Consider the following 17,313-nt stretch of genomic DNA (forward strand, 5'->3'; position numbering starts at 1 on the left):
CCACCCGCACTTACTGAAAAGCAAGTACAATTTATGGTCTGCGAAGATCCCTAAGAGCCAGGATTATTTCTAGGTTGACCAACATAAGCTCCCCAGTGTCTAGCACATGGTAACACTTAAGTGATTACTGAATAACTGACTAGTGATAAACAAGTTTCAGAAGGGTTTAGTTAGAGTAATGGGTAACAGTCACACTAGTCTATAGAAGATGAATATATGAAGGTACTTCGTAACCTATTACAATGAAAACTAAAACTAAGGTGCCATACTACTTGCATGGCGTATCTTCTGCTATCACATAGGGGAAATAGAGCTCTTAGATCATGGGCTGTGAATCTGAAGTCAGAACTGGGTTTGAATTCCAATTCCACCTCTTATAAGTAGTGTGACCTTACCAGCTGTAAAACAGGATAACTTCTCCCTCACAGCATACAACAGATGAGATAATGTGTATATAAAGTTCTCTGAACATAGTAAGAGCTCAATCAGTGCAACAGAAGGAGCTTATTTTTCCAAACTGCCTTCTAATTCTTGAACCAGTCCTCACGGGGCTATACTACTACAACAGTAAATAACTGTCAGGGACTTCCCTGGGGGTCCAGTGGTTAAGAATCCACCTTCCAATGCAGGGGACTCAGGTTCGATCCTTAGTCGGGGAACTAAGATCCCACATGCTGTGGGGCAACTAAGCCTGAATGCTCTGGAGCCCACGCGACACAACTAGAGAGAAGCCCGCGAGCCGCAATGAAAGATCCCGCATGCCACAACCAAGACCCAATGCAGCCAAATAAATAAATAAACAAATAAATAAAAACAACTGTTAGTCAATGAAAATTCCATGAAGAAAAGATTATTTAAATCTCTCAAAATACAATCTGGGCATAAGAATTACTTTAAAGAAGTAATTTCCTCTTAAGACCTTTAAGTTACTCAGAGCCAGACACAAATTAACTATTAAAGGTGATACCTCTAATTATAACCAAAGCAAGTGGGTAGCCTGAGTACCACCAAAGAAATGTCCTCAATCCAGTCAACATCCCTAATCCCACAAGGCCCAACCTTGTTAAAGCTCTAGCTTCCTCGTTGCCTTCAAGTCTGTCAACAGTGTAAAGAATCAAAATGTAGTCTCTATTAATAAGAAAAAGTTACATTTACATAATCCTCTCCTCTTGAACACAACCTAGAAATATTTCTCTTGGTAGGAAAAAGCAAGCAAGCAAAGAATGCCATGTTTTAAGTCCTCTGTCTATGCCTTTGGCCATGATACTTAAATTACAAACAACATTGCAGGGCCTTGAAAAAACGTCAACTACACATCCCCAAAGGCAAAAACACGAGGACACTCATTCCATGACATACCAACAGGATTCTTCTATCTCTGCAAAATAAAGCCAATCTTTAAAAGTAAGAAATATAAAACCTAAAATCCTAAATACCTAATGATATATAATTATTATAAGATTAGACGGAAGACCAAAGTTCATTATAAGTGATTTATCAAAGAATAAACAATATTTTTACTTAGAATATTAAAGAATTATGCAGTTCAATGTATTCATTACTTAATAATCCTTTAGCCAAATTCTGCACTCAGGAACATCCTGAATTTCATTAAATTTGAGGTAATATATGTTTGCTTATATATGGTTACTTTAAGAAGTAACCATAATATGCAAAAGAATCAAAAAGAAAGGGAAAAAAATTCTAGCTGAACCACCCACTAACAAGAGGCTTCAAACAATGTGGTAAATGCATCTATTAATGGCACAAATTAAAATTCTATTGGCTCCAGGCCTCCAACTGCAAAAAAAAAAAACACACACAATAAAGGGTCCACCCGCCAACTCCCCCCCCACCCCAAAATCTGCAGGAGAGACATGGTATCTAGGCCATGCCAAACAGCAGAATATAACTAAGTACACGCCAAAGTATGCAGTCCCTACTACACTTCACTGAGCTGTGATCCTACCAAGCCTCTTCCTCTTTTAGTACACTTTATTTTTGGTCATCCCAAAGAGGAACATGTAGGACTGAAGAGGGAAACTGGGAATAGTATTTGGCAATTTAAAACATTTATTAAAATTATGACTTATCCTATATAGATACAAAGACACAAAATAACCTTTGTTCAAATTCATGTATTACATCATTGTTTCTAATACCAGAAAGGGGGTGGGGGGGGTGGAAATTTAAGTTTTTCCAATAATAGGAAACAAGTTACGTAAATTAAGGAAAATCCAAAAAACATAATTATAAGCAGTTATAAATTCCATAGAGAAGGTCTCTGAATACTGATTTATAAGTAAAAAACAGCAATGTACAGACTGAGTTGTATAATATGTTCCCTTCTGTTAAGGAAGGGCAGGATGGGAGAATTATATGTATATATGTTTTTATTAGCATAAAATATAGCTATAAGGAAAAGAAACATAACTAGAAATCCTAGAAAACTAGAAACTGCTCAAGATAAGGGAAATTGGGGACAGCAGTGGTAGGGAGTTTTGTTACCCACTTATACCTCCTGAATTTTGTACCATGTGAATGTTTTAACTAATTCAAAACATTTTTTTTAAATGATCACTGTTTTTTTTAAAAGCCTTCTGTAAGCCTCTTTACTCTTCTGTAAAAATGCAGTTAAAGATAATAATAATACCAACTAGGTAGAGTTACTATGATAAGAAATTAGATCTTCCATGTAAAGTGATTCCCACAATTGCTGGCCCACTTTACAAATCATTTACAACATCTTTAATTTCCCATTTTCCACTTATCCCTTGGGCCTAGTATGGGGTTCCACACACAGCAGTCCCTTAGCAATTGCTTGCAAAATAAATGGATGAGACCTTAGAGAAAATATCGCCAGGTTTCACACCAGCTAGCATGCTGAAAAGTATTGTATTTCAGGGATTCAACCATCTTCATACTTACAGGGATGCTCCAGACCTGCATTCCATCACTGTAGCCAATCATAATCAGCAAAGGTGGCTCATTCCCTGTGCTATGTATTTCATGAAATTCCAGATTTCTTGATGTATCTGCATTAGAATTAAGTAACAAAGGAGCAAATTAAAAAGACAACCCTCAGAATGGGAGAAAATATTTGCAAATGAAACAACAGACAAAGGATTAATCTCCAAAATATACAAACAGCTCATGGAGCTCAATATCAAAAAAACAAACAATCCAATTAAAAAATCAGCAGAAGACCTAAATAGACATTTCACCAAGGAAGACATATAGATGGCCAACAGGCACATGAAAAGATGCTCAACATCACTAATTATTAGAGAAATGCAAATCAAAACTACAATGAGGTATCACCTCACGCCGGTCAGAATGGCTATTATCAAAAAATCTAGAAACAATAAATGCTGGAAAGGGTGTAGTGAAAAGGGAACCCTCCTGCACTGCTGGTGGGAATGTAAACTGATACAACCACTATGGAAAACAGTATGGAGGTTCCTTAAAAAACTAAAAATAGAACTACCATACGACCCAGCAATCCCACTACTGGGCATATACCCTGAGAAAGCCATAATTCAAAAAGAGACATGCACCACAATGTTCACTGCAGCACTATTTACAATAGCCGGGACATGGAACCAACCTAAATGTCCATCGACAGATGAATGGATATAGAAGATGTGGCACATATATACAATGGAATATTACTCAGCCATAAAAAGAAACAAAACTGAGTTACTTGTAGTGAGCTGGATGGACCTAGAGTCTGTCATACAGAGTGAAGTAGGTCAGAAAGAGAAAAACAAATACCGTATGCTAACGCATATATATGGAATCTTAAAAAAATAAAAAATGGTACTGATGAGCCTAGTTGCAGGGCAGGAATAAAGATGCAGACATAGAGAATGGACTTGAGGACATGGGGTGGGAGGGCGAAGCTGGGATAAAGTAAGAGTAGCACTGACATATATACACTACCAAATGTAAAATAGATAGCTAGTGGGAAGCAGCCGCATAGCACAGGGAGATCAGCTCGGTGCTTTGTGACCACCTAGAGGGGTGGGATAGGGAGGGTGGGAGGGAGGTTCAAGAGGGAGGGGATATGGGGACATATGTATGCATATGGCTGATTCACTTTGGTGTACAACAGAAACTAACACAGTATTGTGAAGCAATTATACTCCAATAAAGATCTATTAAAAAAAAAAAAAGACAATGCCAATCAGCAAAAACAAGTACACTTCTTTAATGTTACTGGCGTAACAACTGTTTAAATTGTTTTTCAATAAGAAGTTCTGAAGTATTTGGAAGACATTTAAAGGAAAGAAAACAGTAAGCTGAAATCACAAAACTAGTATTTTTTTTTAACAGTACCTATAATTATCAGCACAGGTAAGGTTTTAAAAATCAAACTCTCTCAGTAGAGTACAAGTACCAAGTACCACCCCACTACACACAGAGAGTAGACTACAGAACCTAACACAGTGACAGCAGTACCCAGTAGGAAACTAGTGCCAGGTAAAAAAAAAAGCACATAAGGAGAAGTGCCCAGCGGAAGCACACAACATAAACTGTGTGGGTTCACAAGTTGCATCTGGACACTCTGAGAAATAATAGGCAGAGGACAGGGAAGAGCAAGATGCGGAGAGGGTTTTGCAAACAGCCAGAGGTCTTCTGTAAGTAGGTAGACACAAGAGTCTGTGAAATTTAGTACTGTTAATGTTCCTCAGTTTCCTCACCTGTAAAATGAAGGTAATCATACTCATATGTCAAAGAACTGTTGTAAGAGTTAAATGGGATAATATAAGAAGCATTTAGAATAGTAACAGGTATAAGAAACACTATGTTGATGTTATTACTGTTGTTATAAAATCATGCTGCAGTAAAAATAAATAAAAATAAATAAAAATAAAACTCTCACTAGATACCTAGGAAATACTAATATCAGGAACAAAACCACCTGTAAATGATAAATGAAAATAAAATATTTTACCAAAGTTAACTAAATATAAATATGACATATAATCATCTAGAATTTCTAATACATGCAAATTTAGCAATGGAAGAAAAATTATATTCCTTTACATACAGGAATTAAATCCTGCTATATCTGAACACACTGGGCATATAGTCCACTACAGAAGAACTGTGTGGTTTTTGTTTTTTGAATTTATTTTTGGCTGCGTTGGGTCTTCCTTGCTGCACGTGGGCTTTCTCTAGTTGCGGCGAGCGGGCCTATTCTTCATTGCGGTGCACAGGCTTCTCATTGCAGTGGCTTCTCTTGTTGCAGAGCATGGGCTCTAGGCACACGGGCTCAGTAATTGTGGCTTGCAGGCTCTAGAGCGCAGGCTCAGTAGTTGTGGCACACGGGCTTAGTTGCCCCGCGGCATGTGGGATCTTCCCAGACCAGGGATCGAACCCGTGTCCCCTGCATTGGCAGGTGGATTCTTAACCACTGAGCCACCAGGGAAGTCCGGATTATGTTTCCTATATTTAAGAATAGCAAGGAGGCAATTTGGTGGCACTCTGTTAGGTTCTGTAGTCTACTCTTTGTGTGTAGTGGGATGGTACTTGGTACTTGTACTCTACTGAGAGAGTTTGATTTTTAAAACCTTACTTGTGCTGATAATTATAACTACTGTTAAAAAAAAAATACTACTTTTGTGATTTCAGCTTCCTGTTCGCTTTCCTTTAAATGTCTTCCAAATACTTCAGAACTTCTTATAGAAAAACAATTTTAAAAATTTCAAATAAATCAATACCAGGGAATTTTAGATGTAAATGACAAAGGTGAAGTTAATAAAATACTAGAGGAATACTGTAGAAACGTATTTTCATGATCACAGTACAGGGAACAACTTTACAACAGAACACAAAAAAACTCTTAGCATAAAAGATTGGCAAATTCTACTACATTACATTTATTACATTAAAATGAAGAACGTCTGTTACTCATGAGCCACCCTTACCAGAAGAGTGAAAAGCCAAGCCACAGCATGGGAGAAGAGACAACTATAACCTCACAAGGATTCATCTAATACATATAACAATTAAACATCAATATGAAAAAGATAAGTCATTAGAAAAATAGGCAGGAGACATGGAAAAACACTTCAAAAATAGTATAGTCAAATCATCAGTGAACATGAAAAGTGGCTCAACCTCATCTGTAATCAAGGAAGTGCTAATTAAAACCACAATGACAAAACCAAGTGGTGGCAGGATATGGAGTGAAGAGGCTGCTTATTTATTGCTAGTAACTGTAAATCAGTACAATCACTTTGGAAAACAGTTTGACAATATATACTCAAGTTAAAGATACCATGCCCTTGACCAAGTAGTTCCACTCTAGGCATATACTCATTAGAAGCCTCAGCACATATACACCAAGAGATAAGAATACTCACAGCAGCATTACTATAAAGACCCAAAAGCTGGAATCTATCCAAATGTCCATCAAGAGGAGAATGGACAAGCACAGTGGTACACGGATACAATGGAAGACTATTCAGCACAGAAAAAAATGACCCACTACCATATACTATAACATGGATGAACCTCACAGACATAATATGCAAAAAGCATAATATGTCAGACACAAAAGCCTATATACCGAACAATTCTATTTATATGAAATTCAAAATCACTAGGCAATTAGGTAGCAACATTCTATTTCTTACCCTAGGCAATGGCTACACAGCTGTTGGATTTGTAAAAATTCATTCATTGATCCATATTTTTGTGTTATTTACCATGATATATTTGCACAATAAATAAGGTTTTTTAAAAATCATAAAGCAGTAATATCCCTCCCCCTTTATTTGACTTCATTTCCTCTCCTTCTAGAAGCTAAATTCCTCGTCTATTTATAACTGTCATCTGTTTTTCATCTCTCATTCACCCCAAATCCATATCAGAATGTGTTTCTGCCCCTAACACTCCTCCCAAGTGACTTTTGCTATGGTCACCAATAACCTCCAAGTTGTTGAATCCAATATATGTTTTTCAGGCACATCTTGTTAAGATTATTCAGCAGCTATAACTGATGCTCACCATTTTCTCTGCTGGCTCATCTTTTTCTAACCACTCTTTAAATATTGGAGTTACTCAATATTTAAAGCAAATTCCTAAACTCTGTTTTCTTCTCACAGTATACGCTCCCCAAGTGATCTCATTCCAACCACTGCTTCAGTCAGTATCTGCTAGTGACTTCTTCAGTGTGGGTTTTTGCATGTCTCAGTAGAAGATCAAATTCCACTCAAAGATCAGGATTTCCTCCCCAAACCTGATCTTCCAGAGCTCCCTATTTTGGTGAATAGCATGTTTATCTATGCAGATAGCAAAATCAGGAACCGCCTTCTTCCTTCCCTCTAGCAATAAATCTGTGACCAAGCTCCTAAACAGCTCTCTTCTTACATCACCACCACCCCTGTCTACAACATCTACTGCAAAAGCCTGAGTGGCTTCCTGCCTCCACCACTGCCTACCAAACTCCATATTTCAGTCAGACTGCTCTTTTTAAAATACAAATAATGGGGAATTCCCTGGTGGTCCAGTGGTTAGGACTCCGTGCTCCGTGCTCTCACTGCCAAGGGCCTGGGGTTTGATCCCTGGTCAGGGAACTAAAATCCCAAAACAAACAAACAGAAAAACAAAAATAGGGACTTCTCTGGTGGCGCAGTGGTTAAGAATCCGCCTGCCAACGAAGGGGACATGGGTTCAAGCCCTGGTCCAGGAAGATCCCACATGCCGTGGAGCAACTAAGCCCGTGCATCACAACTACTGAGCCTGAGCTCTACAGCCCGCGAGCCACAACTACTGAGCCCGCATGCCACAACTGCTGAAGCCCGTGCGCCTAGAGCCCGTGCTCCGCAACAAGACAAGCCAGCGCACCTCAACAAAGAGTAGCCCCCGCTCATGGGAACTAGAGAAAGCCCAACGCAGCCAAAAATAAATTAATAATTAATTAATTAAAAATAAATAAATACATAAATAACCTGCTTTGGCTACTTCTTACACCTTTTTCAGTACAGTGCCTTAAGAAAAACAATCTTAGGTATAAATAAGGCTGCCTGACAGCAAAAACAGAACAATGACCATGATACAAAGGGCCTTAATCTCACTTTCTAATAAACTCCAAAAGTAGTAGTCTCTACCTAACACCAAACCAAAGTCAGTACATTGATTAGGAATGCAGATACCTAGAAGGATCCAGGACTGGAGAATCTCAATAAGCCAGGTTCCTTAGAAGTACTCCTGTAAAAGTTGTTACCTACTCCACCCCCAAGCATGACAAGCCCATAATCAAATGGGCTGCAGCCTGGAGGTAAGGGGCCAACTGGCACCACTTTATAATTTCAAGCAGAAAAGCAGAGCTCTCAGGCCTGTTGGAATAAACAGAAAGCAATCACCAGAGCAGAGTTCAATTCGAACACTGCAAGTTTTAAGTTAATAGCCAACAGAGTTTCATTAATACGATAAAGTAACTTAAATCTACAGACAGGTAAAAGACTTCTAAATTGTTTTGCCAGAAAAACTCCCAGTCTAGCAAAGAGAAGCCTAAATACCTAATACAATCTCTGGGTACTTATAACTGCTCTACAAAGAAGCAGCCTGCTAAGCTAATATGGCTGCAATCAGAAGAATTCCCTCCACTGTCTGCCTTAGGATATCATGAAAGACAAAGGCAATGAACAAGGAATTGCATCCCAGCTGCAGCAGGCACAACCAGGGAAGGGCAGACTGGCTGATCAAGAATCTCTAATGCAATGGAAAAGTTAGTCCTTGTTAGCTTTCTTCAGGGAGATGTTGGACTTGCAGCCAATGAACCCTACTTTTTCTTTCCCACAGCCAAATTTTCTTTCAATTATATCTCAGAAGGTCTGCCACACAAACACCTAAATAAAACATTCCTGAAGAAAGAACACAAATAAGAGACAAATTCAAGAAATGTTCTAAGAGGGACTTCCCTGAAGGTCCAATGGTTAAGACTCGATGCTCCCAACGCAGGGGGCACAGGTTCGATCCCTGGTCGGGGAACTAAGATCCTGCATGCCGCACCGCATGACCAAAAAAAAAAGAAATGTTATGAGAGATTGGGGAAGTTAAGGAGGATCAAATAGCTTGGTAATATTTACTATTGCCTTAAAACAAACACAACTATACACATACACGTGCACACATGCACACACACCCCCTAGGGCTAGAGATAATAAAAAGTATATCCTTGAAAAACCAGGACAAAATTTCATACACTATCAATATGATATAGAAAGGAAAGACCAAAGGACACGTGAGCGTGCTTAAGTATTTAACAGGAAGATGTATAAACTTAAACGTTTAATAAGTCAACGGGGATATGGGATACTAAATTAAGGACAATCATTATAAGTTCAACAGAACACAAAGTACCAAATAAGCAGTTTCCATCTACATTTCCAGATGTAGATGCATTTTACTTCAATAAAGCAAATGCTTTATAGAGCTTTATTACACCAGCAAGTCTTATTTGTTGTTTAAAAACAAAACAAAACAATAAAACCTTGCCTAAAGATTATTTTGATGACATTTTTTTAAAGATAACTTTGTGGTTTGTTTTTTTTTTTGGCCACGCTGCATGGCTTATGGGATTTTAGTTCCCTAACCAGGGATTGAACCCAGGCCCTCAGCAGTGAGAGCATGGAGTCCTAACCATTGGACAGCCAGGAAATTCCCCAATTTTGTGATTTTTAAATTATTTTTAACATTTTGCATATGCTGTACAAGTTTTTGCTATTATCTGGCTAATATTTTCAAGACCATGACCACATTTTCTTTGTTATTAAATCAAGAAAGTCCTCTAATACATTCTGACATCTACAAAGCAAATATACTTCCAGGAGGGAAAAGAGTATGAATTCATGAGGAATTGGTGATAGAAAACAAAAGATGACCGACACTTAAATAGTTATTAATAAAGAAGGAAAAGGAAGAAAGAAAAGAAGAATATACTAGTAAACAAGGAAATTCGAGTCATAAAAAGAAAGGAAATTAAAAAGAAATAGTGTAGGAAAAGTTTATATATCATAAATAATCACCTATACAAATGAATGTGTTATTCTCCACAGAGGGCACAAGTTGTCATTTGAACAAACCAGCTGACAGAGAATCCAAAATTCAAAAGAAACCTATTTGCAGAAGTGACACTTAGCCTCTCGCATCCTGGACCGTAGCTTTTAAAGGAAAATACGGTATTTTAAAAGTCTCAGAGGAGACTAAGACTCAAGAGTATGGTATCCATCAAGGTCCAAGTGAAAACAACTCAGTGTATTCATAATTGGGAATTTAATACAGACAACTCGTTACACAGATGACAGAATAGCTAAGAAGCCAAAAAAGGAACTGTGAGGCAACCTACTGGATTAGCAATGGCGGGCAGCCATCACCACCCCTACACTAGGGAGACAGGGAGGAGGGCAGGGCGCTGGAGTCACCTGGCAGAAACTGGAACCCCAGTGGAGCTGCCGAGGTGAAGTGAAAACCAGGGAGGAAATGCAGCTGCTGACAGAGAGGGAGAGGGAATAATACTCTTCCCTTTCTCCCATCCTCCCTTTCAATTACTCACCAGTGCCTCCCAAACTCAGTCAGAGGAAAACAGACATGGCAGCCTGGGAAACAGACAAGCAGCAGCCCCCTTGCAAGAGGGAGCAGGAAGGAGCAATGAAATGGAAGGTATCTGAGAACAAACAGGCCTTGAACTGGCACACATTCTGCTCAGAAAAATAATTTTAAGTCTAAAAAGTTCAACACTAATGATTATTTTGCAGTTATAAATCCTATACAAGTAACCAAACTGGAATTCCAAAAACTTATTTTCTAAGAAATTGTTATCTCACTTGGACTTGAAGTTTAAGGCTAGGCACTACATGTTACAGTGACTCTAAGACTTGTACAATACAATATTAGTTCTAATCAAGTTTCTGTAGTTGAATATGTTACTTTTTAAATTAAAAATAAATTTATTTTGAAAACTTAAAAAGTCGCTTAAAGAAAAAGTTATCTGACAAAAAGTAAGGGTTCTCTTTTTGGAATCAGGTCAACCTCAAACAAACATTGAATTCATATGCCCCCCAAAAGTTAAAACCATACCATTTAAATCTGCATTTTCAAATCTGACCCAGACTATTTTCTCCTTTTCTTCTGTTAGAGGTGTTCCACTGTAAGCCTGCATAGTAAACAGAAACACTTGAATGAAAATGTTTTACAGCTCAAATATTACTGATGTTCAAAACAAAAAGTAACTTAAATAAGGCCAACCCTATCCCCCTCCAACCTCACCAATCCTACATCTTAAGAACTAGCACATTTTGTAATATTTTTATTTTTAAAGAAAGTTACCCAGGAGTCTGATAACCTTGGTCAGAAAAGGGTTTTTAGCCTAAGAATTACAGAAACCTAAAATACAATGATCACAGTCTATTAGGAAGCATCACTCTAATTCAAAGGTACTCAAAAAACTAATCTCCTATACTGGTCGACAAATAAAGCTGAAGAAATACACCAAACTACCACACATACCTATTTAGTTCCCAGGTGTTTATGATCAGGCAATTACACTCTACCTAGAATTGTCAAGAGCATTACTTTCTGCTAATCACCAGTTCCAGGTGGAGGGCATGGCCAGGGTTGGGGGTAGAAAAAAACGTATTACTTTTTCAGTCTCTTATCTGGCCTCTGAACCCAAACTATTAGCTTTCTTGCAAGCCTGCAAGGGTCACAAAGATAAGCCTGAACTGCTGTGAAGTCACAGGAAAAGTATCAACAGTACCCATCAATATTCAAAGGGAGTCATCTCTCCTCAAATCAAATGTTTTTATTTAAAACTGTCTAGATTTTCTAGATTGTATACACTTGCAAGCACTTAGAATGTCAACAGAAAGCTGCAACGTTTTCAGTTATAAAGTGGTCTTCAGTTCACAGAACAGTTATTTAATATAAGCTGGATCAAAAGCATTCAAAAACCACTATCCCATATATAATCTGTGTTATACACAACTTGCTTTAAATTTCCATGCAGTTTTACAGCCCTTTTCCTTTACTGCACAAGGTTAACGGCCACTGAAAATATTACTAAAAGACAGGGTTACTCTAATAGTAGGTTTACTATGCAAAAAGAAAAAAAAAGTTATCTTACACATCCTTATGATTTCAATTGTTTAAAAAAACAAGTTGTGTACAGGGTAGTTAATTCCTTTGGAGAAAAGGAAAACCTGCACTAGAACCAACTAATTCATCTACTTTATCTTCAACCATCTCATCCTCATCTTCTTCCTCTTCTTCCTTGGTCTTGCTCTCTTCATTCTTGAAAATTCTCCTTTTCAATATAAACTTCTTATTTGGGAATAATTTTAGATTACTAAACAGTACAGAGTTCTCATATACTCCTCAGCCAGTTTCCCCTACTGTTAACAATCTAACCTAACAAAATCTTACCTTACCATGGTACATTTGCCAAAGCTATGAGACTAACGCCAGTGCATTACCACTAATTAAAGCCCCAGACTTTATTTGGATTTCAGCAGTTTTTCCACTAATGTCCTTTCTCTGCTACAGGACCCAATCCAGGATACCACATTGCATTTAGGACCACCTCTTTTTTCCTATGTCAGGCTCTCCCTTAATCTGGTAAAGCTATAACATATACAATATCTTCTTCCATTTAGCAGATTTATTATAAGGCTGATAATCACCTGCATTACTCAACATTCTCCCAATTCCTCTGCAACATTTGCACGGTGTTCTCCTTTGATTTCTGGCCGATATGCAGCACGAAACAAGGTTAAAAGAGGCCTTTCAGTGAATAGAGATTCTTAAACTTTTTTCTTTCCCCTTCAGGGGGAAACAAGACTTTCATAAGGAGGCCTGCATACTTTTGCTATGTCTTCAAGTTTTCCTCTCTCCTTAGCAGACACAGTGTTCTTTACTAAGCATTTTTGAAAAAATTCTGTGAAGTTGACTGAAGAGGGTTGCTTCTTGTGTGCCTTCCTGCAGATTGGCATCAAGAAGGCATATGACATCATGTCATTTTGCCTCTCAGCTTTCTATGATATCCTTTGCTCATGTTTAGGTATTTTACTGTCAGTGAAGCACAGACTCACCCAGTGCCCATCCAGGTTTATTTGCTATCTTACTGGAGGTCAGTGTGCTGCCACACAAAAGTTTGTTATTTCTCCCCCCAGCACTGATTTTTAGCCCTCCTTCTCCAACCAAGATCCAACTGCTCTAGCTCTCTTATTTACAGTTGAAACTTCCACCCCATTACTGAGTACAAGATTTATCTCTCCTTTTATTTCTTATCTAGTTTCTAACGCATATACACGTTCATAAGCGCAAAGTTATTGTTCAATTTTAAAAAACACAGCAACAATCACTATAATATGTTGTGTTTTATTTTTTCACTGGAGAGAAAGTAACTTCCATTGCGTGCTATTTGTCAAAAGTATAATTTTTAATCACAGCAAATTATTCTATAGGGACCACATATCACAATTTGCTTGACTGCTACTGACATTTGGGCAGGCTACAATTTTTCACACTGAAAAATGTCAAAATTTCTCACTGAAATGAAAAGTTCTGAGCTTTAACTTTTTTCTTTGCTGAATTTTTTTAAAATAAATTTTCAGAAGTACAATTATTATATCAAACGGCACAGTTAGGGCTTCTACCAGCTGTCAGTGACATCTGCGTCAGTGACACAGTAGGAACTCACTCTATTTATGACAACTGAAGAAGCTGGTACCAGTCTAACAACACATTTTCTCCCTTTTAGGCATATCTGGAGACCCAGAGAATAATTTCTAAGCTCCATGAATTTGATAATTCCCAGAATAGGGCAGGAGTTGGAACATAACATCAGCAAAAATATATCATTTTCCAAATGTCTGACCACAAATTGCCAATGGGGGATTACGGATTAAATGTGGAAAAAAGGAGACCGTGGGTCACCAAATCTGGCCCACGACCTGTGTTCATAAATAAAGTTTTATTTTAACACAGCCACACCCTTTCTTTTACATAAAAAGCAGGGCTGCGTAGTTACAACAAACATTGTATGAGGGACTTCCCTGGTGGCGCCGTGGTTAAGAATCCGCCTGCCAATGCAGGGGACACAGGTTCAAGTCCTGGTCCAGGAAGATCCCACATGCCGTGGAACAACTAAGCCCGTGAGCCACAACTACTGAGCCTGCACTCCGGAGCCCACGAGCCACAACTACTGAGCCCGAGTGCCACAACTACTGAAGCCTGCGTGCCTAGAGCCCGTGCTCCACAACAAGAGAAGCCACCGCAATAAGAAGCCCGCACACTGCAACAAAGAGTAGCCCCTGTTTGCTGCAAATAGAGAAAGCCCGCGCACGGCAACAAAGATCCCACGCAGCCAAAAATAAAAATTAAAAAGCAAAAATTAACATTGTATGAATTGCAAAGCTTCTCTGGCCCTTTACAGAAAGAGTGTGCCTGACTGCTACACTAGACCATGAAGCCTTAAGGACAGGCACTGAGTATCCCCCAACTTACCACAGCACCTGACCGGTAGTGCCTGAATTTTTGCTTTCTTTCCACAGTCACTAGAATAATGACTTACCTAACATAAATTTCTTAAATGAGTATTCTAATTCTTAGATCCGGGACTACAACTTCACTTCTGAAGTGACTTAACTCTGATCCCAGTCTTCACAGTCAATGGCATGGATTACCCCCTTTCTAATGTATAATCCTCATGAAAACTAAGTTAATCTTCCACCTTCTGGCGTTTTTACCCTATCAGTTTTAGCAGCCCCCTATTTTCAATCTATTGCTCAACCTAGTATTCTTGTTTCTCTAGCAAACTCTCCAACTATTCCCTCAAAGCCTCTGGCTGCGGCCTCTCTCCTCCAGCCAACAAAAACTGCTTGCTACGCAGGGTTTCCATTAGCACAAAAGGTGCCTTTGTAAAAATCTGATAAAGGGGCACTCTACAGCAGGCAAATTACCAATATTTTTAAATGCCCCTTCCTTGGAACTAGCCTCACGTCAGGGCTCAGGGCTTAAGAGAAAGGTGCAGTTTGTAGAAGACCAAGTTGGATTTTGGCCCCTGATTGTTCTCTAAGCCTGTACTGTACAGAGTACAAGATTCTCCACAGCCACGGCAACGCTGCTGCCTACCATATCCAGTTGGGCCGTTTCCTTTACCATCAGATTCCCAACCTTGCCATTCATTTCCACTAACGCTACTTCCAATGTCCTTTGGAACTTGACTCTTTCACGCTTTCTTTGCTGTGCATTCCCTTAGCAATTACATATTCAGTCTGTACTATCAAGTGCAACACTTAGTGATATGTTGCTATTACCCCTGACTGCTTCAAGCCATTTGACTTCCCTTCTTAACCAAGTTCCTCAAGAAAAGAAAGCATTTGCTTTTCCTTACATGCCCCACAGACCTTGTCATTGTGGCCTATTTTCATTAAAGTTGACCGAACATAATAATGGAATACCAAACATGCCTTGATACTTTCCCTTATTTGATGAATACAATTTATTAATACAACTGAAATCTGGATTTTAGACTTTTCTAGGTAGGACCTTCTCATAAAGCTGGGACACTGGATCCATGAGTGTTCTTTCTGAACAGTGCAATTACAGATACCACAGCAGTCAGAACACTCAGAACACAGCAGTCAGACATCATCACAGGAGAAAACACAGAAACCTTTCCCTTCAGTAGTTCCGCTAAACAGTGTTTCCCAAAGATATTGTTTCACAAGAATCACCTGAGATTCTTCCTAGCGACACAAGTTACTGGATGCCACCTTAATTCCCCTGAGTCAAACTCACTGGGAGACGGGCCTGGAAATTATTATTTTTAACAAGTGTGCCAAGCGACACCTATGTTAATTTAAGTCTGGGAGACGGTGCACTAGAGGTGATCCCAGGAGGGTTCCTCTCACTCTTTATTCTCACATTTACATAGAGGGAACAGTAAAGGGCTTACTCTCTTATAAGTTAGAGTAACAAGGCAAGCTATAATTGGCATAAAACTACTGCTCAATAGGAAAGTGATACAGATTTGACCTCAGTGTAGTATTTAGTTAATATAGTATCTAGTTAACCAAATGCAAAGCATATATTGCTTATTTCACTTCCAACAGGCAACATTTAACTAGGACAAGAGAAAGATTTTGGAAAGAGAACCCAAATAGACAGTCCCAAGCCCCATCTCTCAGCTAATATCGCACCTTGATTCCTCTTAGTAAAGCAAGGGCTGAGGAATAATAATTATGCCACCGTCAGCACAAAACTAAGGCACATCTAACAATAACAGCAAGTATGGTTCTACCCTACCAATGCTCGGGATGCTAAAACATCAAAAGTCTTTCTAAAGTTGACGATACTGGTGTCAAGTTTAGGGAACAGAATATTTCAGAGCTCCCCTGGCCAAGAGTAAAGCCTACTATTTCTGAAACCACACAGACACTTACCTGGGGCACAACATCCTGCAGAAAAGTCACGACACTTTCCATGTAGGACTGCTCCCTGAAAAAGGGTGAAATGGATAAAATTTATCATGACAGCTTAATATGAAACATGGAAAAGCTCTTTCTACAAGCCCTAATAAAGTTATTCATAATTCCAAAAAAATAGAAAAAACAACTCTCATCGTCTGATAATTCTGCTAACCTGCTTTCTTAATTTCTTTGAATATGTTATTAAATGCAAAGGAGATTTTAAAATTTTTAAACATTATCTTTTCTTTTCTGTTTTTTTTTTTTTTTTTTTGGCCGCGCCATGGGGCTTGTGGGATCTTAGTTCCCCAACCAGGGATCGAACCTGCATCCCCTGCAGTGGAAGCGTGGAGTCCTAACCACTGGACCACCAAGGAATTCCCAAACATTATCTCTTCTTAAAAGTCATGCTCCATTTTTTTTTTTAGGGACTTCCCTGGTGGCGCAGTGGTTAAGAATCCGCCTGCCAGTGCAGGGAACACGGGTTCGAGCCCTTGTCCGGGAAGCTCCCACATGCTGCGGAGCAACTAAGCCCATGCGCCACAACTACTGAGCCTCCGCTCTACAGCCCACGAGCCACAACTACTGAAGCCCGCGCACCTAGAATCCATGCTCCGCAACTAGAGAAGCCACTGCAATGAGAAGCACGCGCACCACAACGAAGAGTATTCCCCACTCGCTACAACTTGAGAAAAGCCCGCGCGCGGCAATGAAGACCCAACGCAGCCAAAAATAAATTAAAATTTTTAAAAGTAAAATAAAAATAAATAAAAATTTAAAAAGTCATGCTCCAATTTTTTTTAATTGAAGTACAGTTGATTTCCATTATTGT

At 38.9% G+C, this 17,313-nt stretch overlaps 1 protein-coding gene across 11 annotated transcripts in view; it reads right to left on the minus strand.

The window, feature by feature from the left end:
- BCAS3 (BCAS3 microtubule associated cell migration factor) overlaps positions 1–17,313 on the minus strand; it is a 575,869-nt gene that overhangs the window by 552,938 nt on the left and 5,618 nt on the right. For all 11 annotated transcript variants that reach the window (XM_059908366.1, XM_059908365.1, XM_059908370.1 and 8 more), the window contains exons 3-5: positions 16,458–16,512; positions 11,092–11,167; positions 2,929–3,035 (exon numbers count right to left, since the gene is read on the minus strand). In XM_059908366.1, coding sequence (XP_059764349.1) covers positions 2,929–3,035; positions 11,092–11,167; positions 16,458–16,512 — 238 coding nt within the window. The remainder of the gene's footprint in view (positions 1–2,928; positions 3,036–11,091; positions 11,168–16,457; positions 16,513–17,313) is intronic.

This window comes from Balaenoptera ricei, chromosome 20 (assembly GCF_028023285.1).
Source record: "Balaenoptera ricei isolate mBalRic1 chromosome 20, mBalRic1.hap2, whole genome shotgun sequence".
In the NCBI taxonomy this organism is placed as follows: domain Eukaryota; kingdom Metazoa; phylum Chordata; class Mammalia; order Artiodactyla; family Balaenopteridae; genus Balaenoptera; species Balaenoptera ricei.